This window comes from Scyliorhinus torazame, chromosome 8, assembly GCF_047496885.1.
Source record: "Scyliorhinus torazame isolate Kashiwa2021f chromosome 8, sScyTor2.1, whole genome shotgun sequence".
Lineage (NCBI taxonomy): Eukaryota > Metazoa > Chordata > Chondrichthyes > Carcharhiniformes > Scyliorhinidae > Scyliorhinus > Scyliorhinus torazame.
Genome location: NC_092714.1, coordinates 49552654 through 49575800, shown reverse-complemented (window position 1 = coordinate 49575800; position 23147 = coordinate 49552654). Strand labels below are relative to the sequence as shown.

The following is a 23147-nucleotide window of genomic DNA, read 5'->3' as shown; positions in this document are numbered from 1 at the left end:
GAGTGGTTCACGCCACTCCTCGCCGCCGGGACTACCCGCCCCACTGGGTAGGGGAGAATCCCGCCCATGTTCTATGAGTACGGGAAAAGATCTGGGGCGAAATGCTCCTGAAACGGCGCGATGTCCGCCGACTGGCGCCCAAAACGGCGCCAATCAGACGGGCATCGCGCCGCCCCAAAGGTCGGAATGCTCCGCATCTTTGGGGGCCGAGCCCCAACATTGAGGGGCTAGGCCGGCGCCGGAGGAATTTCCGCCCCGCCAGCTGGCGGAAACGGCCTTTGTTGCCCCACCAGCTGGCGCGGAAATGACATCTCGGGGCGGCGCATGCGCGGGAGCGTCAGCGGCCGCTGACAGTTTCCCACGCATGCGCAGTGGAGGGAGTCTCTTCCGCCTCCGCCATGGTGGAGACCGTGGCGGAGGCGGAAGGGAAAGAGTGCCCCCACGGCACAGGCCCGCCCGCGGATCGGTGGGCCCCGATTGCGGGCCAGGCCACCGTGGGGGCACCCCCCGGGGCCAGATCGCCCCACGCCCCCCCAGGACCCCGGAGCCCGCCCACGCCGCCTTGCCCCGCCGTTCAAAAGGTGGTTTAATCCACGCCGGCGGGACAGGCAATTTATCGGTGGGACTTCGGCCCATCCGGGCCGCAGAATCCAGCGGGGGGGCCCGCCAACCGGCGCGGCCCGATTCCCGCCCCCGCCGAATATCCGGTGCCGGAGACTTCGGCAACCGGCGGGGGTGGGATTCACGGCAGCCCCCGGCGATTCTCCAACCCGGTGGGAGGTCGGAGAATGACGCCCCAGGGGTGGGATTCTCCATCCCACCAGCCCCGATTTCTGGCGCGGCGCGCCCCTGCCGGTAGCAGGATCCTCTGTTCCTGCAGCCGGCCAAGTGGGTTTCCCATTGTGGCCACCCCACGTCGCGGAGAACCCACGGGCCTGGGTGCGCTGCCGGCGAAGTGGAGGATCCCGCCGACGGAGAATCCCGCTGCAGTTGTCTTCTGGCTCACCAACCGTAACGACAGATGGCTCCCGGGAGATTACTCACACTTAACTTGGACAGCAACCTCGTTTCGACCCCTCCCCAAGTCCGTGTGGTTTTTAAAACGCTTTACTGCGATCTTTCCAGTTCTCGGAACAGCTTGTGCCATTGTTATTGGACATGTTTAATGATTCCCTTTCCCGGGAGTCGCTGCCTCTGACCCTCACTCAAGCATCCATTTCCCTGCTTCTTAAGAAAGACAAAGATCTGACAGAGTGTGGTTCGTACCACCCTATATTGCTCTTGAATTTGTACGTCAAGTTACTCGCTGAGGTGTTGGTGCTGCGGTTGGAGTAAATGTTTACCAGTTAACCCCCCACCCCCCCCCCCCGTCCCTCCCCCCCCCCGGAGGTGAGCCCAGTTGGGAACATTGCCTTTTCCGCTCTTTAAGACATATTTTCGCTATCTGGTAGTCCCGGTGGCCCACAACTGGGCTGCACTTCATAAGTTGAATTTGTGAAGTTCTATTAACCAGACTTACAAAAGTCTGGTTAATAGTATCAAAAGAGATTTGCAGAGTTGGAATACCTTCCTTTTTCCTTGGTGGGTAGGGTTCAGACTGTTAAAATGAACATGCATCCAAGGTTTTTCTTTTTCTTTGTGTCTTCCCATTTTTCTCCCCAAGTCCTTTTTTTTAATCAAGGTCAATAAATTGATATCCTCTTTTATTTGGCCGGGTGTGAATCCTAGAATCCGCAGCCTTCTGCTACAAAGGGACAGACAGTCGGGGGGCTTGGTCCTCCCCAATTTATTGTTCGTTTACTGGGCTGCCAACAGTCAAAAAATACTGTTGTTGATTATTGATCCCGATTAGTGGGTTAGGTTAAGTTTCGTATTTAAGTTAATTATGGGTTGTATATTTTTGTTTTACCTTTATATTTGACTATGTTTTTTTTCTCTCTTTTGTATTATTTTGTTCCGGTTTGTATTGTTTATGCCGAAAAAATTTTCATCAACTTTTTAAAAAAAATTCTGGCCTATGTTTTGAGCTTTGCAAACACTGGCTGGTTGGATACTGTCAGCACTTTGCTACTGTGAATAGCCGAAGGGGCAGGTTGTTTGATGCAATTCACGAATCGTTAGGACATATCGCCGACACACCTGTCACCACATCAGCACTGACATTCATATACAACATTACTCATTTGTGTGATAGACAGAGCATCTTATTGGCTTGACAACAGCATCCTGTTAGTGGAGAATGCCACTTTTGTTGCTACTGCATAGTTACAGCGTGTAACTGCTAGCTTTACCTGTTGCTCAAATTGTGAGACACCTTACCCTTCCAGAGTAATCTGAGGTGGACTAAGCACTTTCAGGACAGCCTTAGGCCCATTAATGAGTTTCTGCAATACACAGCAAATAGTGACTTGATCAGGGTAGCCATTATCCTGCTGCAGGATGGTTTTGAAGCGATCTATTTCAGGATCAAGCTTGCACAGTGAGCAAATGGCTTGGGCCCTATTTACGACGTTGCTGATGAGGCCAACTTACCGCATGTGGAATTGTAGGAATTCCAACATATACATTGGCCACTGAACATAGGCTTTCAGCAGACAGTAGTAGAGAACCCATTGGCTGATTTCTCAACTAGCGCGTCGAGGAAAGGGAGCTCATTTGCTCCATTAGAAATGTGAATTTGGGTCCATTAAGGTGTGTAAGGAAATTCCTATGAGCAGTTGTGGATTCAGATATAGCAAATGTATAATTTATATGCAGGAAATATGCAGAGTAGAAGATTAGATGTAACTTCATCAAAGACCCATTTCTCGTAGAAACCAACAAAGATGTTTGCGAGAGCTGGGCCTAGAGGAGATCCCATGGCAACACCATCTATTCAGGTATACATGGCGTGCTAAAACTGAACTCAATTTGGTGAGTAGCTGAGTTCATAAGTTCAATTAGTATAGATTCGGACAATGGCGGTGTGTCGAAATTGCCAGGATGTAGTGATGTGGAGTAAATGTCTATGACTTCCTTGAGCGGTACATCAGAGAATAGACATGAGCACATGGACACAGTATTGCTTTAATATGCAAGTCCTGTATGGTATTCACAAAGGTGAACTTGCTAAGAACTGGTCGTAGCAACTCATTCCGGCCAATTCATATTGTGCGGCACCAGATAAGATAGGGCATAAAGGGACATCACTTTTTAGTGTCTTCGGTAGCCCATGCACGCATGGACTCAGTGTGCCATGAGGACAAATCCTATTGTATGCACCACCAGGCAGCCTGTTACTCTTACATAAGTCCAACAAGCACTTTAAAACTTGCTTTTGAGCAGGGCTGTGTGGTCATGTGTGGTCAAGTGGATCTAATGGGTACAGATTTGGACCCATGACACTTGTTAAGGATGACTATTCCAGTTCCTTTGTCAGGTTTGCAGATATGTATGTCTGGGTTGGCCTGAGATTCCACAACCCTCTCAAACATGTGAAAATCAGCCAGGTCATCACAATATGCGTGCGCTAGATCAGCTGGGCATGTTTTCAAGAACTCTGTGTCTTCATCGGATGCTGGCTTTTGCGCGATAGCTGGGAGCAGAAGGGTACGAATTCAACAAATATGTTTTGAGGTGCATTCACCATGGCAGTGCCTCTATCAATCAGAGTCCACTTGCCAACCAGTCAGCACTCTCATCTCATGCAGTATAAATTGTTGTTTCCTTTTGGATTGGTATTCTTGCAAATTTGTCCTGATGAGTGCAAGACAAAAAACTTCAACAGCATGTCTCTTTTTTCAGCAATAATAAAGAAGTGTTTCAGTTGTGCATAAAGCATTTTGGAAGCCCATGAATGGACAGACATAGAAATCACTTGTTGCACAAAGTGTATGAAATTAGTCTACCCCATGTATCCTGAAATTGACCAGTTGAGTTATTGGATATTTTGGTCAGTGTGCTTATTTCATGAAGTTTGAACATCACATGTCATGAACTTTATGAAGGTCTTGGAAGGAATGAAGAATGAATACTTTTGAATTCTAGACAAGAATGAGAACTTCTTGAAGCTGGGTTGGCTTTCCTTAGAGCAATGAAGGTTATGGGGAAATTGAATATCTGTGTTCAAAATTCTCAGCGGGATGGGGTTTAGACAGAGTAAGTTGGGAGAAATGGTTTCCACTGGCATGTACAAAGAATCAGAGTCAATACGAGAAGAATTTTCTTCCACACAGTTGAGTTGTTACGATCTGGAATTCAACTGCCTGAAGGGTGGTGAATGCAGTTTCAATAGTAACTCTCAAAAAGGAGTTGGGTAAATATTGTAACAAAAAATGGGCAGGACCGTGCAGAAAATTCTGGCAACTGTGAGAAATTTCCAAAGATCTGACACCGGTCTGATGGGATGAACTAGCCGTCTCCGTGCTGTAAACTTTCATGATTAAGTCAAGTGACTCTGAACTTAGTATGATTATAATATCATGATGCTTATTAGTTAAATATATTTTTCATGCAGTGGAAAGAATGTTGCCACCTTATTTTACTCTTCTATTAAACTTTTTAATAATATTGAATTAATTAGTCAATGCATCTGTTAGAACCAATACAATCATTGAAACTTAGAGCACAGAAGGAGGCATTTGCAGGCTCATTCACGGAGCAAGTTGTGTTCAATTACACATCCTTTTGTCCATAACCCTATGATTTCCTTATCCTCAAGGATTCATCCAGCTCCCATTTACAATTATTTAGGGAGTCAGCTTCCTACTTTTTCAGGCAGAGCATTCTAGATTCCAATGATTCTCTGAGTGAAGAAATTCTCATCTTTCTTACAGATATTTTATTAATGATTTTGAACTAAGAACTCTAGTCATTGACCCACGCAACAGAAGAAATAATTTTACTCTATTTATTTTATCAAAATTGTTCATCATCTCCAAAACCTCAACTGTTAACCATCACTGTTCCACACACAAAGTCTTAACTTTTCCAATCTCCCCTCATAAATAAAGTCCTCTGTCCTGGTAATGTCCTGGTAAAACTTTTCTATTTCTTTACCTTTCCAGAAGTGACGTGTCCAGAATTGTTCACAATTTTTCAGCTGAGGCCCAACTGATGATTTATAATATTTCAGAATGATCGCTTTTGCTTTAATGTTCTATTTATCTATAAATCCAAATGCTTTTTTCACAATCTTATCAACTCGCCCTGCCACCAATGCCCCCTATTATCTGTTTGTTGTGTGTGGCCAGCTTGTTGCATTGTGTGGTCCTTGAAGATTGAAAATCGGCCACACATAGGCACATCTTAAAGGGATTAATGCTTGTGCACAGTTTACTTGTTCTCTGCAGCACATTCCTGATTGTTGTGTGGCCTCCAGCAGCTGGGAGGGAATGTGCCACCGACTTTAATGGAGCTTTGTATCAGGACGCTAAGGTATCTGTGATCATCTTTCAAGGTCTTGCCATTTGTAATATAACTGTCTTCCCATATTAATCCTCCCAAATTGCATCACTTCACACTGCTGCACATTCAAGTCCATCTGCAATGCTTCTTTCCATTTCACCAGCCTGTTTATGTCATTTTGTAGCCTTTATCTTCATCATCATCTTCTAGTTTGCCAATTTCAAATTACCAGCAGACTTTATAAAGCTGAACCTCGCCCATGAACCTAGATTGTTTATAAAATTGAAAAGACTGGTGGACCCAAAACTGACCCTTGGCGAACACTCCTACAGACCAGTCAGAAAAACATCCATCTACGAGCACCACCCTCTACTTCCTGTTACTGAACCAATTTTGTATCATATTCCCAGTTCACATTAATTCCATAGCCTCCTTGGCTAAGGTGTCTCCCTTGTGGCACAATGTTTAATGCCTTCTGAAAGTCCAAATAAACAGACATCTGTTACATTACCTTGATCCATCTTCTCTGTTACTTCATCAAATAATTCAATCAGATTATTCAGACACAATTTGCCCTAATTGACCCTCTATTCACCCATGCCTTCAAAATGGAAAGTATATTTTGTCCCCCACAGCAGATGTTAGATGGTTTATCCCTATCCTTTTTCTTCAATAATGCTGGATAAATGCAAATTACTGCAGATGCTGGAATCTGAAACAAAAGAGAAAATGCTAGAAAATCTCAGCAGGTCTGGCAGCATCTGTAGGGAGAGAAAAAGAAACATTACCTCTTTTCTCTCCCTACAGATACTGCCAGACCTGCTGAGATTTTCCAGCATTTTCTCTTTCGTCTTCAATAATGCTGTTGCACAAGTAGCCATGCAATCCTCCGGGACTTTTCCTGTACCCAATGAGAATTGAAAGATCGTGACTCATGTCACTGCTCTTTCTACCTTTGATTGTTTCAACCAAGAATGCATTATGTAAAGTTTATTATTGCATGAAATGTATTATTCGAGCACAATGTGTAGTTGCACTGGAATCTATTTAAGTTATAAAAATGGAGAATAAGACCAACTCTGCAACAGTGCTGCATTGTAATGATCTCCAGGAAATCATATGTATTCATTAATGCAACTCTGGAGCTATATTCATGAGAGGTTAAGAATTTTGTATCTGGATTCCTTCTTATCCTAGCAGACCATGAGGTGCCAACCTCTGACACTCCTAATGTGTTCAGTTCAACCTCAGAATATCAGCTGCCGGTCACTGAAACCTATAATGTATTCAATCCAATCCCAGAATCCAAACCTGCTAAAATAGGAGCGAAAGAAGGTACAGGTACCTCTGACAATATTTCTGCCTTGGGTGTGAACTCAGTAATACAGTGAATGATATTAAGTGCATGTGGAGGTTTGTGCTAAAGCCAAAGGAAATGTAAACACTTGCTGTATGTGCTATCAACATTTTTATATTAAATGACCATTTATTTAGTTTACTTGTGTGTAAAACATACTTGATAGTCAAAGCACTGTTTTGCATGCAATTCATTCAATGTGGCACAGATATAAAATGAGCAATTCACTGCATATCTCCTGTAATTTATGCCTTCTGCCTGTCTCTGTTGGATTATTTGACCAACATTCTTATTTCATGAAATTTAGAGACTGCTTGGCTTTAAGTGTCTGACAACCTCTCACAGCTATATGTTACAAAAGTTAATGGGTGACAATTAACTTTTACCCAGTAGAAGCAATGCTGCTGCATGGAATGTTGTTGTCATATCACACTTGTATGAATCTTTTTGAATGGTATTGTATTAGCCAGTAGATCTCTATGGTTTAATATTGTATGAAAAGTATTATTAGTTGCATCATTTGTGGCCACATTAGAATCCATTTAATGTTATTATAATAAAAATTGAGGCGAAATGTGTAAAGTGCTACATTCTAATGATGTCCAATAGTACAATTGCATTCGACAATAGCTGTTCATTCCATAAGCAATTAAGAATTTTCTATCCAGCTTCCTTTTCATAGCATGTACCAGTATCTGACATTACTGCCATGTTCAGTTTAACCTCAGATTGAATTGCCAGTATCTTGATACCGTAAATATGTTCAGTCCAATTCGAGAGCCTGAACTTGCTAAGATAGGAGAGAAAGAAGTTGCAGTCATTTTTAACAATGTGCGTTGAGCGTGAACTCAGAAAAAGAGTAAATACTTCTGAGTATATTGGGATTAGTGTTGAAGTGACAGGATCTTAGAACACATGCTGGGGAGATGCTATGCCACAGCTTTGCAGATAAATGAATGTTCCGTTTATATGTGTAATGAAATGTATTTGATAGTCAACACACTGTCTTGCATGAAACCCATTTATTCTTGTTGCACAAAGTAAATGAAATGAGCAATCCACTGCACATCTCGTGGAATTCATTTTGCTTATTGGTTGGATTATTTGGTCAGCATGCTAATCTTGTGAAGTTTGGAAGCTGCATTGGCTGTCAGCTGTCTGTCAGCCATTCATGGCTATATTGTTGTGAGGTTTATTGGATAATACAACTACCTTTTCTGTGGTTCAAACAATGTTACTGAATGGAATGTCAGTATCATTCTTGGCAGATAAATTATTTGAATAATATTGAGTTAATTCATCAACACGTTATGCTGCAAATGGTTTCATATTGAATGAAATGTACTTAATTTTGGGTGGACCATTGTGATTACGTTGGAAGCTGTTGTTTGTCACTACAATGAAATAATACATCCAATTCTGCAAAGCAGATGACCAGTGATAAAAATAATGTTTTGTTCCTGTAACATGGCCAACCAATTATACCTCTTCTATTAGCTGATGATAGTCCTTGCTTTAAATCAAAATCAAAAACCAATGTCTTTTACAGTGAGCAACTTGCCCACCATCTGCTTACACAATCTTCTGCATTTTGCAAAAGTTACATGACTTGTTTTTTCCCCTAATCTCTTTCAGTACCTAGAACTCAACCAAATTCATGCCCTGGCATAATGAGAGTTATACCAGGAACGTTATTCTCTTGGGTTAACCACTAATATATATAAGTAACATGTACAGCAATGTGAGCATTGTTCTTGAAAAAGGAAACAATTTCACTTGGTTTAATTTGTTATCTCTTACAGACTATGAGTTCTCAACATCTGACATTGCAATGATGTCAAGTCCAACCCCTGTATATGAGACAAGAGGGAAAGAATTAACAGGTATTCCCAAAACTACCTGTGGCATGTTTCTAAATAATATCACATGACTGTGCAAATAATTTTAGAAGTGCCAAAGCTTACATTAGTCACCATTTTGCATGTTTAGTTTTCTATCCGCTGTCTGACATTTTAATTTTTAAAAAATGTAATGACCTCTACTGTTTGTTCAGTGTTTGTTTCTGTACTATCTATCCACATTAACTTAAACTGATGACTGCTATAACAGAGTATTTCACACAAAGCTGGTGTGCATGAGATAATGTGAAAGAAAACCTTAACATTGCGCCTTACAAAAAAATGTATTGTATACGAAAGGCCAGTTTGACTCAGTCAGAGTCTTTGAAAACTGGTACAAGAAATCAGCTCACTAACAATCCAGATTTGTAAGTATTCATATATGCAAGCTACTAGTACCAAGTCTTACAACACCAGGTTAAAGTCCAACTAGGAATTTCACTTAGGCTTTCTCAATTTTAAGGTATAAGCGTAAGAATCATCAACTGGTGATGTAAATTTAAAGCATATTCTGGAAGTGATGCCACATACATTCTGTTACATTTGGTGAACTAGCGTTTAGCATTATAATTAAGAGTGTTAGCCAGTACACACTTAGGGAAATTTCAGCCTTACCTGCTTGACAGAAATCGTAGATTCCAAACTGCTTTTCTGAACGGGCATATGGTCAACCATCTAAAGTTGGCACATCCATCTTTAAATTTTCTGTTCAGTCTTTAGTTGGTGGCCTGAGCAGGTATGGCCATTGTGAACTTTCTGCCAGGTGAAACCAGGAGAAAGAGGAGCCAAGATGAACAAATCCACAAAGCAGTTATTTTACTTAATTTCTGGTATGCGGGGGGGAGCAAACTACTCAAAACACTACAAGAAAAGGTTGAGGTCTCCTTTGAACCACTTCCCCACGATTTTCATCAATGCCATTCTTTCCACCTCAGAGTCCTGCTGGCCAAAAGTACATCTCCTCCCATTAGTTTGGGACAGGCGAGTGGCCGAGAGAGCAGGCCTGGGAGCGAAATTTGCCTGGCGCCATTCTGCCAAGGACAGGGTGGTGATGGTTGTCAGTCACTTCAGTCAACACCGCTGTGATTCCCTCTACATATTAAAGTGTGTTGCATAGACCTTGTGTTTGCTGTTCTGCGATATTTATTTGATGGATAATCCATCAATATGGACATACGAATTAGGAGTTGACCACTCGGCTCTTCGAACTGCTCGCCATACAATAACATCATGGCTGCTCTGATTTTAACCTCCACTTCACTTTCCCACCTGCCTCCGTTAACCTTTCTTCCCCTTGCTTGTCAAGAATCTATCTCCATCCACCTTAAAGATAGTCAAGTGTTTGGCCTTACCTACCTTTTGAGGAAGAGAATTCCAAAGTCTCACAACCCTCTGAGAGAAAAAGATTCTCCTCCTCTCTCCTAAATGAGCGACCTCGTGTTTTGAAACAACGTTTGTCAGCAGGATTAAGGGAGTGCTTGTCTGAATTTCGTTGGAAGCCCAAAAATTTGTGTATGTCGTGGAGTTATGTAAAATCTTTGCCTCATGAATAATCCTGTTTTTCATGGAACTTAAGTATTGTCTGCCATCTTACCGTTCCTGTGCTTGTGTGTAGTTTGCTGGATGGTTATTAAGCCTTGCATGATTCATTGGAGTTCCTTTGCACACGTTGCCTTGCCTGACTAATCCATTACATGTTTTGTTGGACATTGTTGATTCTTATCAAGTCACCAGTTGTATTTACCTGAAGCACATCAAGCTAAATATGGATGTAAATGTCACTGAAGATACAGCGAAGGCGGTTATTGGCGGTTATTGGCACCAATGTTGTGAAAGACACAAAGGTTTGGATCTGGTTCTTTTGTCGTCCTTTACAGGTCGTAAGCATCCAATCTCTGACATTTCACATGTGTTCGTTCCAACCTTTGTATCTGAGCTTGACCATATGGAGGACAAGAAAATCACAGGTACTTGTGGTAACTTGTTGTCAGTAATGTCAATATATAATATTATGCAGAAATGATTGATATAATAAAACCTAATATTTTTCTTTAATTCTACATTTATCTGAAGGAATTACAGTTTAACGTTTCAACTCTCTACTTAATGTGTGGGCTCATTTTGAGGCTTGCAAAAACCTAGCCTATTAGAAATGGAAAAAAGCAGTGATGTTGTTTGGTTTTATGAATATTCAGTGTAGAAGACGTTGCTAGATCAGTGATTGTCTTTTTATATCAACTATTTTGAGACTCTGGAAATATTTGTGTATTTTTCATGCATGGCTGAGTGTTACCAATCTGTGGCATAGCATTGAAGTCCTTCAGCATAATTGCTATGGGCGCGATTCTCCCATGCCGTGCCATAGCGGAGAATCGATGTTTACGCCATTTTCCCGCGCGACCCGGGTCCGACGCCATCCCGCCATTCTCCCAACCGGCGGGAACGGCTTCATCGTGGTCTGTGCCGCGCACGTCGGAGAATCCGCCGAGAGGGCAATCAAGGCGCTTCACACAGGCCCCCGCTATTCTCCGGCCCGGATGGGCCGAGCGGCCGCTACGATACGACACCCCTGGTCGCTGGCGGCGGGAACTCTGCAGGCAAGCTGGGGGGGGGCGACCTGTGGGGGGGGGGGTGCTCCTTCACTGGGGGGGGGGGCCTCCGATGGGGCCTGGCCTGCGATCGGGGCCCACCGATCGGCGGGCCGGCCTCTCCCCCCCCCCCCCCCGGGCCTACCTCCTTTCGCGGATGGCCCCAGAACACTGGCGCCATGTTGGTGAGGGGCCGTCGCGCGTAAGACGTTTTCCGCGCATGCGGAGGATGGTGTGCCCCAACTGCGCATGCGTAGGATTGGGCTGCCCCAACTGCGCATGCGGGGTTGGCGCGGGGCCCATTTGGCGCCGTGTAAGGACGGTGGAGCAGCGTGAACCGCTCCAGCGCCGTGCTGGGCCCCTATGGGGGCCAGAATAGGTCGAGCCCGGGCCCTGTTCGCGCCGCCGTGAAACGCGACGGAGTTCACTACGGCGCGAGCACTTAGTCTCAATTTTGGAGAATCGCGCCCTTGATACTACACTAAATAATCTCTGGTTTACTTTTAAGAAAAGTCTATTTGGCAGTCAACACACTGTATTCTGCATGAAGTTTTGATTCCTGTTCTGCGAAATATATTTCTTGAGCAACGTCATGCTGTTCATGAATTGTGAGGGCTATGCTTTTCTTAGTAACTTAAGACCACCGGTCAACGGTGTACCACATGGTGTTTAGGCACTCTCCGATTCAATAAATCTATTACCTGGCAAATGTTGCGTACATCTCAATGTTTAAACATCGTTGTTGCATCCAGTGTTACCTTATCATGGCTATGCTTGTGTGAATTGTGTTGGATAGTTGCTGTGCTGCGCCTTTCAGGACGTTTTGTTTTTGATATTGCCTAACCAATAAATTATAGAGCTGAGAGCTGTAGGACGGGATTCTCCGACCCCCCTCCGCCGGGTCGGAGAATCGCCGGGGGGCGGGGTGAATCCCGCCCCCGCCGGCTACCGAATTCACTGGCGCCGGGGATTTGGCGGGGGCAGGGAATCGCACCGCGCCGGTCGGCGGCTGCTGGCAGCAGCCCCCCCCCCCCGGTGATTCTCCAGCCCACGATGGGCCGAGTGACCACCCGCCGGCGTATGTTGCGACAGGTACTTATCGGCGCGACGTGGCTCCGCGGGCGGCCATCGGGGTTCTCGGGAGGGGGGCGCGGGGGGGATCTTGCCCCACAGGGTGCTCCCATGGTGGCCTGGCCGGTGATTGGAGCCCACCGATCCGCGGACGGGCCTGTGCCATGGGGGCACCCTATTCCTCCACGTCGGCCGTTGTAACAGTCCGCGATGGCCGGCGCGGAGATGAACCCCCCTGCGCTGGGATGACGCCAGCACACGCTGACACTCCCGCGCATGCGCCAACTCGCGCCGGCCAGCAGAGGCTGTTCGGCGCCAGTTGGCGTGGCGCCAAGCCCCTTCCTCGCCGGCCGGCACGTCACAAACCACTCTGGCGCCGGCCTAGCCCCTGAAGGTGCGGAGGATTCCGCACCTTCGGGGCGGCCCGACACCGGAGTGGTTCACGCCACTCCTTCCCTCCGGAGTTGCCCGCCCCGCCAGTTTTCAAAGAATCTCGCCCGTAGTTCAAGGGCTGAAGTGACAGTTTGCAATGATCTTTCCACTCATTGGCATCACAAGGGGCCGCCTTTGTAGGATTTCCTATAACTAAAATCCACCAAGAGCTTCAGGCCCAGAAGGGGTCGGCCTGTGGGAGTGGAACTAGATATAGCTGAGGCTACTCAAGGTTACAGCTAATATTTAAATAAGCTTGTTTTTTATTTCTGAGCTGAAAAGCCTATGAGACCAAATGTTTCTATCCTGGTTGGCATCTTTAACCACAAGTGAAGCATAAAATCTGCTCAGCAAGATGCAGGAGGAATCATGATCTTTCTTCGTTGTTTTCCTCGTGGCAAGATGGAGCAGACAGAAAATGGGCCAAAGTACATTATACCTGAAGTGATAGTGCACTCCCACTTTAGGTAAATATATTACTAATGGAGAAATGTCATAAATCAAATTTTTCATTGTGTTTGCCCTAGCAATGCTGAATGCTAGGAATAGCATTACATCACAGGTGTCTAGCAATGCTAGACTAAGTGGAACATTTAGAATGATTTGGCAATCATATTCACCAGGTGGCGAGCTCCCAAGTCCAGGAGCCAAACAACTCTACATAAACGGAGTCTTGTACCTCGCCACAGCCAGCAGTGAGTCAATTGGATGAATGCTACGCCTGCCTGTCAATCTCACTTTCAGTGATTGGGGCTGGAGAGGAAATTCTTAGTCACAAATGACCGCCTCCCCATGCGTAAGTCAGGTGGCGCGCAGCTGAAACAAACTAAATGAGACGTATATAAATCCACCTGCATTTCCAGGTTTGGGTGCTTTTCATGTTCTGGGCATGCACCAGTTACATCTCATTCCTTTGAGATGGGTGTGTGCTGAGCAGAAAGAAAACAATTCCTGTAAAAATTGCTGGTTGAGACATGACTAGGCTATTCAGCTGAAGAAATACCTGGCAGTCGTTTGGGGAGAAGAAGGGCCTCCAGCTTTGATGGCGAGGTGATAAAAAATCTTGCTGCAGCAAGTACAGCACAGGAAGTACTTCCTCTTTTTGCATAACAAACATCTGGTTGTCAAGACAGTTGCTGCAGTGTTGCAAAGAAGTCAGTGATCCTACCAGAAGGGGCAGAATGGAAGCTTGCAATGCAACAAATCTGTGTGCACCGCTCCAACTAATAGCATCGGGAATTGTCCCTCTGCACCCATGCATACCTATACCGTGCATCCTTGGAAGCCCAAATAGCTGCACGGAGTATTCGCAAACCTCTAATACACTGAGGATTCAGGAAATCTGAAACATATACAAATAAAGCTGGAAATGCTCAGCAGGTCATCCAGCGTCTGTGGAGAGAAACCTCTTGCCGGGGTTTTGTGCTCCTGTTCACATTGGGCATGAATGATGACAGGAGCACAAAATCTCATGAGAGGCCCAAATCGCTTGAAACATTGGTAAGAAGTACCATTGTGATTTCCTGCGCCCCACAGCCTGAAGGTATGTTGATGTGAATTACGACTAGGCTCCTACGGCATGCACCTAGGGGGCAAACTCACCAGAGAAGCTCAGGTGAGTGCATCGCTCAGGGGGGGTGAGGGTCAAGCCCAGGCAATGCTCCTGGCACTGTCTGGGCAATGCAGGTGCAATGCCTGGGTGGATGCTGTGTGGGTGCGGGAGGGGGAGGTGTGTTCTATTTCTACTTTTGTGTACCTGTGCTGTCTGTAAAAATGGCGTTCCAGTCTTTGAAAACTAAGTTGCTGGTGGGCTCATTCAGTGCCATCTTGCCATGCTGCTGTGGAACTCGCCCTTGGACTTTTCTTTTCTAAGTTGCTAATAATACAGCGGCGAAAGTTGCCATTGGGGCCGACGGCTTCAATGCCGCTTTTCCCACCCGCTGTGACACTCCGCCTCGAAAAGGGAAAATTTTGCCCAAAGTTAACGTTTCAGGTTGATGACCTTTCATCAGAACAGCAATGGACATAATGCATTTTCGTGAAGAAGATCACCGATAATGCCAAAGACATTCCAACATTAAACAGTCTGTGATGAGGAAGCAGAGGTGACCAATTGAGGCTTAAACTGTGACCAGCTGGTTAGGAGTAGGAGCGTCTACACCAGCAAAGACAACTAAGTGTTTTCAACCTCTGGCAACATTGGCAGACACACACACACGCTCATTATTCACCCATCTTAACGAAAGTGCAGATGAGAAATTAACACATAATGAGACACAGTAAAAAGAAGCCGGAAAATGCAAATACATAACTGCAGCTCAGCCTTTTATAATTGTACAGAGGCATGATGTAATAGGGGCTGAGCCTTCTGCATCAGAATGTCACCATCAAACTCCCTTACATTTTTCAGAACACTGACCATCAGTGCTCCGCTGATTGAGAAGTCGTAAAAAGGGTAGCACAGGGACGCAGTGGTTAGCACTGCTGCCTCATGACGCCGAGGACCCGAGGTCAATCCTGGCCCTGGGTCACTGTCCGTGTGGAGTTTGCACATTCTCCCCGTGTCTGCGTGAGTCTCACCCATGTGCAGAGTTGGTGGATTGGCCACGCTAAATTGCCTCTTAATTGGAAAAAAAAGACTGGGTACTCTAAATTTAACAAAAAAAAGAAATTGTAAAACACACAATTCATAAGACAGTGCTGGCTACAGATAAATCATTAGGCCATTTTTTTGAATGCTTGTATGAAGTATATTGAATTGACTAATAAAAGAATGATAGAGATGGCAATTTATCAACTCCAGTGCCATTTTTGTCAAAGATACAAAGGTTTCTATTTGGTTTCTTTCCAGCTCACAAGCCGCCAAAGTTCAGTTTAGGTTCAATATCTGAACTCGGTAACAAAGAAGATGAGGAGTTCACAGGTAAATGCCTAAGAGTCAATGCTGTCATGTAACATTGGGAAAACTATTTACTTGTGTAATGCCTTACATAAAAATGTATTCTGTGCTTACGTTATTGTAAGGAATACAGTTCAATATATTGCTCCATCTTTCATGTTGCCTTGCAATTTTGATCAGTGGTCAAATACAGCATTTCTCTTAAGAAGTCTTACAACACCAGGTTAAAGTCCAACAGGTTTGGTTCAAATCACTTCGTCTATATATATGTTTCTGGAACCTACCTCTTAATTCACCTGAGGAAGGACCAGTGCTCCGAAAGCTAGTGATTTGAAACAAACCTGTTGGTTTGTAAGCCTTAACCTGGTGTTGTAAGACTTCTTACTGTGTCCACCCCAATCCAACGCTGGCATCTCCACATCATTATAAACAAGATGAACAAAGATTTTGTTTAGTTTTTAATTATTTGCCATAGAGCATATTGCTAGGCAAGCAATTATCTGCAATCCCCTGCGATATCTTCACTTCCCACTCCCACACTGTTACCTCTGCAGCCCCCGAGGATCAATCTTTATATATATATGTCCTGACCCTCGATGACACCATCTGAGAACAGAGTGTCAGCTTCTGCATGTATGCTAGATATACCCAGCTCTGCCTCACCGCCAATGTATGCTAGATATACCCAGCTCTGCCTCACCGCCAATGTATGCTAGATATACCCGCCTCTGTCTCACCGCCACCTCTCTTAGCTCTCCTCTGTCCCCGTATCCAGTGCTGGATGAGCAGAAATTCCCTGTAACTAAATATTGGGAAGTCTGACCCTGCCATGAACTTCATTCCAACAACCTGCGTTTGATAACATAAAGGACAAGTATTTGACAGGTAATTGTATTCAATGTCCCTGACGCGAGGCCTGATGCTGTTGTAACATTATGTGAAACTGCCTTCTATTATACATTTATTAAATAACTAAATTATTTTTTAAAAATAGTTTCATCTTTAAACTGTTTTCTTTAGTGCTGTTTGTAGTTTTTGAAAGAAATATAAGAACTAGAACATTAAGCATAACTGTAGATTTAAGGTGATACAGATGATCCTGGTGATTAAGGTCTCTGTTTAACATTAACAGTGTTACCAAGCTGTAATATTGACCCAAATTGAGACCGAAACGGATATTTAAATGTGAAATTTTAAGTCATGGATATGCAATTCTTGTGTCATAAATGTTAAGCTATGTTTTCACTTATAACTAGTAACCTCTGGTTTCTTCGAGTAATGAATAGAAATTCAAGATGGACTGGGCAGGACTGGGCAAACTATGCACGTTACCGTGCATGAAGTTTATTCATTGCCGTTATTTGAAATATATGAAGTGACCAGTTTGCATCATGTTGTCCAGCTTTTCACTGCTTTGCTTATTCCTACGATCACTGGTCAGTGCACAATATACCTTATGAACTTCGAGGTAAAAGAGCAAAAATATATTTCCTGATCAATATTATGAAGATTGATGCATGTTGCCATGGCATCACTGAGTATACCGTGTATACCGTGACATGTTCACTTGATTTATTGCATTCTGCGTTGCATTTATGGTGCCACCATTGCACAGTGTCTTGCATGGAGTCTTTTGTTGCTTTTGCATGAAATCTGTTAGAAGGTCAATGCACCATCCATTTTATTTTATACACTCTGGCTGAGGTAGGCTGGTTGCTTAATAAATTATGTCTATCTCTGGGCTTGGTGATTTTGGGCAGGATTATCCATTGCGAGTCCAGATTGCTCCTGCTGCCAGCGAGGACTGAGAATTTGGCGCTCGGCCACATTTCCATTCACTACAGCGGGACCGGAGATTCCAGCTGGCGTGAATGAACGGCGAATCAAAGTCATGTACTTCTTGTGAAATGTATCACTTGGCCAGTGTTGGGTCTTCCGTGGGGTTGCTATGGCCTGAATAGCTCTCGTCAAATCATAATGAGGGATGTTGAATGATACTGAATTGGCTATTCAGCTCACCATCTTGCATGAAGCTTTTAATTCTATGAAGTAAATCATATCGTCAGCAGATTGTGACTGGAATGGAATAGGGGCAGTGCTTTCATCAGTTGCAACAGTAAACAAATTCCACCATTGACGATTCGTGTTGATGCATAAAAAATACGTAGATACTAAACTCAGCACCACTCGCATTTTGATGAGAGATGATAGAAGCTTGCGTTATTTTTTATCGTTCACAGACTACGAGTTTCCAACCTCTGACACCCCACATGTGCGCAGTCCAACCCCTGTTCAACCTCAATTTGGTAGCACTGGGAAGAAGGACCTCACAGGTATTTCTAAAAATACCAGCATGGGTTTGACTATTGCCGTGCAATATTATGCAGAGCACTTTATAACCATCCATTAATCATCCACTGATCACAGGTTTGATAATGTGTGTTCGCGTTTTGCATAGCACTAATATAATTCATTTATTTACCTCCTGCATTATTAGAAAAAAATATATAACTATTCATTGTTGAGAGAAAATGTAAAAAGAATGTTTCTGCAATAAAAGGTGAGATGTTGGAAAAAATAGGCTCAAGATTTTGGATGTTTTGTGGCACTACATTTTGATTTGTAAAATGGTGTAATGTTACACAAAACCGTTTCTAGTTGAGTTTAATTCTATTTGCGAAAGGTAACAGTCTGTAAAAGGATTCCAGTGCAATTTTTAAACATTAGCTGAAGTGATGTCAGCCTGTGTGCATGGATATAAAGGCTCTATTGCTCTGCTATTCATAATTACATACAGTGCATTGCTTCCCTTTGCATTGATATCAAATACGTTTAGTCGTCAATGCACTCTGTTTTGCTCGGAATTCAATACTCACTTTTAATTAACACTTGGAGTGTATCAAGTGATCAATGCAGTGTGTATTTAATGTTTTAAGCACTTTGCCAATATATTGCATGGACAATACTTTGCATGTTTTGTGGAATTTAACCATTGCTGATTCGTCGAAGTGTGCCTCTCTAATGAACTTTAAATCATTACTTACACAAAATGCACTACCTGATCAATGCATTGCATCGTGCCTTAAGTACAAACTTTCCTGGTTATTAAATGTATTGCAATGTCTTCAAGCATTGCTGTTGCATGTATACAAACAGGGGCGGGATTCTCTGTGAATCGGCGGAGCGGACAACTCCGGCGCGAAGGTGTGGTGTGAACCACTCCGGCATCGGGACGCCCCCAAGGTGCGGAATCCTCCGCACCTTCAGGGGCTAGGCCAGCGCCGGAGTGGTTTGCGCCCCGCCCCGGCGTGGAAGGGGCTTGGCGCCACACCAACCAGCGCCGAAGGGCCTCCACCGGCCGGCGCGAGATGCCGCATGCGCGGGACACGCTGGCGTCATCCCAGCGCATGCACAGGGGGGGTTCATCTCCGCGTCGGCCATCGCGGACCGTTACACCAGCCGGCGCGGAGGAATAGAATGCCCCACGGCACAGGCCCACCCGCGGATCGGTGGGCCCCGATCGCGGGCCAGGCCACCGTGGGGGCACCTCCTAGGGCCAGATCCGTGGACCCCGGAGGCCGCCAGCGCAGCCAGGTCCCGCCGGTAAGTACCTACTCTAATTTACGCTGGCGGGACCGGCCGAAAACGGATGGCCACTCGGCCCATCGCGGGCTGGAGAATCGCCGGGGGGCCGCTGCATTCGGCCGCTGACGGGCGCAGCGCGATTCCCGCCCCTGCCAAGTCCCCGGAGAATTCACGCCCCATATTTACAGTTTTTCCCAATTGAAATATGATCCTAACATTTTGCTCCTTTTGTGTGTCACAATGAATTTAAATATGCTCGTGAAATACATTTTTGACTGTGACATTTTTGTTTTTGTTTGTTCTCTTTTACAGAATCTGATCCTCCATCAGATAGTCCCTCCATCATCACCTCAAAACCAGTGCGTAAACCTGATACCAAGCAGAGGCTTACAGGTATTGGTGACTAATGTTACACACAGCTCAAATATAATTGTTCGTCTCTATGTCTCATCCATCTACTTATCTAATAAATGGTTAGATAAAGGGCTCCTTGAACAAATCCAATATTTTTACATGCTTATGTTGATAGGGATTTTTTTTTCTGTTTGTAAGGCATTTCTGCTATAGCTACCTGGCTGAAAGGTCTGTAATTAGTAAATTTGAATGGCAACTATGGTTACTGGGATTCAAAGTTGCCACTGGAATCACACAAATTAAAATCTGGGTCTGTAGCCGTTGGACTTTAGAAGGATGATGGGGGTCTTATTCAAACTTACAGGATACTACGAGGCCTGGATAGAGTGGACGTGCAGAGGATGTTTCCACTTGTAGGAAAAGCTAGAAGCAGAGGACACAATTTCAGACTAAAGGGACGATCCTTTAAAACTTAGATGAGGAGGAATCTCTTCAGCCAGAGGGTGGTAAATCTGTGGAACTTTGCCGCAGAAGGCTGTGGAGTACACATCACTGAGTTTCTTTAAGACAGAGAGATTCTTTTTTAATAAGGGGATCAGGGGTTATGGGGAGAAGGCAGTAGAATGGGGGTGAGGAAATATCAGCCATGATTGAATGGCGGAGCAGACTTGATGGGCCAAGTGGTCTAATTCTGCTCCTATGTCTTGTGGAATAAATATATCTACAGCATCTGCTCAATACATTTGGTGGAAGTGGTGGAGAAGCCAGTGACCCTCTCTCCGTGACACCCATCTCTCCCTCACTCATCTGGTGGCCTGGGTTCCTCGTTGATCCTCAGTCACTGGTGGAGGCCTTACTAGCAGTAGCCAATGCTGCCCGTGCCTCTGACGAGCAATGGAGAGTTGGTGGACTCTGGCTGGCAGCTCTCGGTGAGTGGGATTTCTGACCCCGAGTTCCTAAATCCTGGGGAATGCCCGATGCTGGCCATTAAAGTGCCTGATGGATGGTTTACTCCAATGGAACCTCCCAACTGAGGCAATATGAGTCTCCTGCTATTTCTCCAGCAACAGGGCGAGAGCTTATTGCTTATTGCCCGTAGTGTTGGGTGGGGTTACTGGGTTATGGGGATAGGGTGGAGGTGTTGACCTTGGGTAGGCTGCTCTTTCCAAGAGCCGGTGCAGACTTGATGGGCCGAATGGCCTCCTTCTGCACTGTAAATTCTATGGTAAAAAAACAACCTTAAGTTCTGACCATTATTTCAGTTATGACAATTTAATATACTGAGATGAATATACTTGTCTAGATGTTTAGGGGCAGGTCTAAATCAGGAACATTTAAATCAAGCAGCATTTTGTACCTGTTTGAAACTCAGTCCTTTCCCAGCAATTCCGATTTTAATTGCACAGCTCTTATTGAATCAGTAGAACCCCAATTGTTTCTGCCAGGCTGAGGCTGAAGCACCGTGGCAACTAGTGGGAAGGTTGAAAAGATGAAAGTAAAACTTTCCATTCTGGAGTCAGAAAAGGCAAGTGTCTCCCAGGAATCACAACAAAAGTTGCAGCCTACATGTCCCCTACCCCTGGGTCAGAGTCTGTCTCCTTCCCCTGGCTCAGAGTCTGCCCCTTTCCTCTGGCTCAGTGTCTGTCTCCCTGGCTCAGAGTCTGCCACTTTCCTCTGGCTCAGAGTCTATCCCTTTCCTCTGGCTCAGAGTCTGTCCCTTTCCTCTGTCTCAGAGACTGTCCCTTTCCTCTGGCTCAGAGTCTGTCCCTTTCCTCTGGCTCAGAGTCTGTCCCTTTCCCCTGACTCAGAGTCTGTCCCTTTCCTCAGGCTCAGAGTCTGTCCCTTTCCTCAGGCTCAGAGTCTGTCCCTTTCCTCTGGCTCAGAGTCTGTCCCTTTCCTCTGGCTCAGAGTCTGTCCCTTTCATAGAACATAGAACAATACAGCGCAGTACAGGCCCTTCGGCCCACGATGTTGCACCGAAACAAAAGCCATCTAACCTACACTATGCCATTATCATCCATATGTTTATCCAATAAACTTTTAAATGCCCTCAATGTTGGCACGTTCACTACTGTAGCAGGTAGGGCATTCCACGGCCTCACTACTCTTTGCGTAAAGAACCTACCTCTGACCTCTGTCCTATATCTATTACCCCTTAGTTTAAAGTTATGTCCCCTCGTGCCAGCCATATCCATCCGCGGGAGAAGGCTCTCGCTGTCCACCCTATCCAACCCCCTGATCATTTTGTATGCCTCTATTAAGTCTCCTCTTAACCTTCTTCTCTCCAACGAAAACAACCTCAAGTCCGTCAGCCTTTCCTCATAAGATTTTCCCTCCATACCAGGCAACATCCTGGTAAATCTCCTCTGCACCCGCTCCAAAGCCTCCACGTCCTTCCTATAATGCGGTGACCAGAACTGTACGCAATACTCCAAATGCGGCAGGACCAGAGTTCTGTACAGCTGCAACATGACCTCCCGACTCCGGAACTCAATCCCTCTACCAATAAAGGCCAACACTCCATAGGCCTTCTTCACAACCCTATCAACCTGGGTGGCAACTTTCAGGGATCTATGTACATGGACACCTAGATCCCTCTGCTCATCCACACTTTCAAGAACTTTACCATTAGCCAAATATTCCGCATTCCTGTTATTCCTTCCAAAGTGAATCACCTCACACTTCTCTACATTAAACTCCATTTGCCACCTCTCAGCCCAGCTCTGCAGCTGATCTATATCCCTCTGTAACCTGCTACATCCTTCCACACTGTCGACAACACCACCGACTTTAGTATCGTCTGCAAATTTACTCACCCACCCTTCTGCGCCTTCCTCTAGGTCATTGATAAAAATGACAAACAGCAACGGCCCCAGAACAGATCCTTGTGGTACTCCACTTGTGACTGTACTCCATTCTGAACATTTCCCATCAACCACCACCCTCTGTCTTCTTTCAGCTAGCCAATTTCTGATCCACATCTCTAAATCACCCTCAATCCCCAGCCTCCGTATTTTTTGCAATAGCCTACCGTGGGGAACCTTATCAAACGCTTTGCTGAAATCCATATACACCACATCAACTGCTCTACCCTCGTCTACCTGTTCAGTCACCTTCTCAAAGAACTCAATAAGGTTTGTGAGGCATGACCTACCCTTCACAAAGCCATGCTGACTAGCCCTGATCATATTATTCCTATCTAGATGATTATAAATCTTGTCCCTTATAATCCCCTCCAAGACTTTACCCACTACAGACGTGAGGCTCACCGGTCTATAGTTGCCGGGGTTGTCTCTGCTCCCCTTTTTGAACAAAGGTACCACATTTGCTGTCCTCCAGTCCTCTGGCACTATTCCTGTAGCCAATGATGACATAAAAATCAAAGCCAAAGGTCCAGCAATCTCTTCCCTGGCCTCCCATAGAATCCTAGGATAAATCCCATCAGGTCCCGGGGACTTATCTATTTTCAGCCTGTCCAGAATTGCCAACACCTCTTCCCTCCGTACCTCAATGCCATCTATTCTATTAGCCTGGGGCTCAGCATTCTCCTCCACAACATTATCTTTTTCCTGAGTGAA

At 45.0% G+C, this 23147-nt stretch overlaps 1 protein-coding gene across 18 annotated transcripts in view; it reads left to right on the top strand.

Annotated features, from left to right (window-relative positions):
- Positions 1-23147, top strand: part of LOC140427828 (uncharacterized) — a 507915-nt gene that overhangs the window by 349132 nt on the left and 135636 nt on the right. For 14 of the 18 annotated variants that reach the window (XM_072513572.1, XM_072513555.1, XM_072513571.1 and 11 more), the window contains 6 exons: positions 6583-6720; positions 8545-8625; positions 10518-10607; positions 15583-15654; positions 17871-17963; positions 19528-19608. In XM_072513572.1, coding sequence (XP_072369673.1) covers positions 6583-6720; positions 8545-8625; positions 10518-10607; positions 15583-15654; positions 17871-17963; positions 19528-19608 — 555 coding nt within the window. The remainder of the gene's footprint in view (positions 1-6582; positions 6721-8544; positions 8626-10517; positions 10608-15582; positions 15655-17870; positions 17964-19527; positions 19609-23147) is intronic. The other 4 variants (XM_072513573.1, XM_072513561.1, XM_072513562.1 and 1 more) reach the window with 4 other exon arrangements.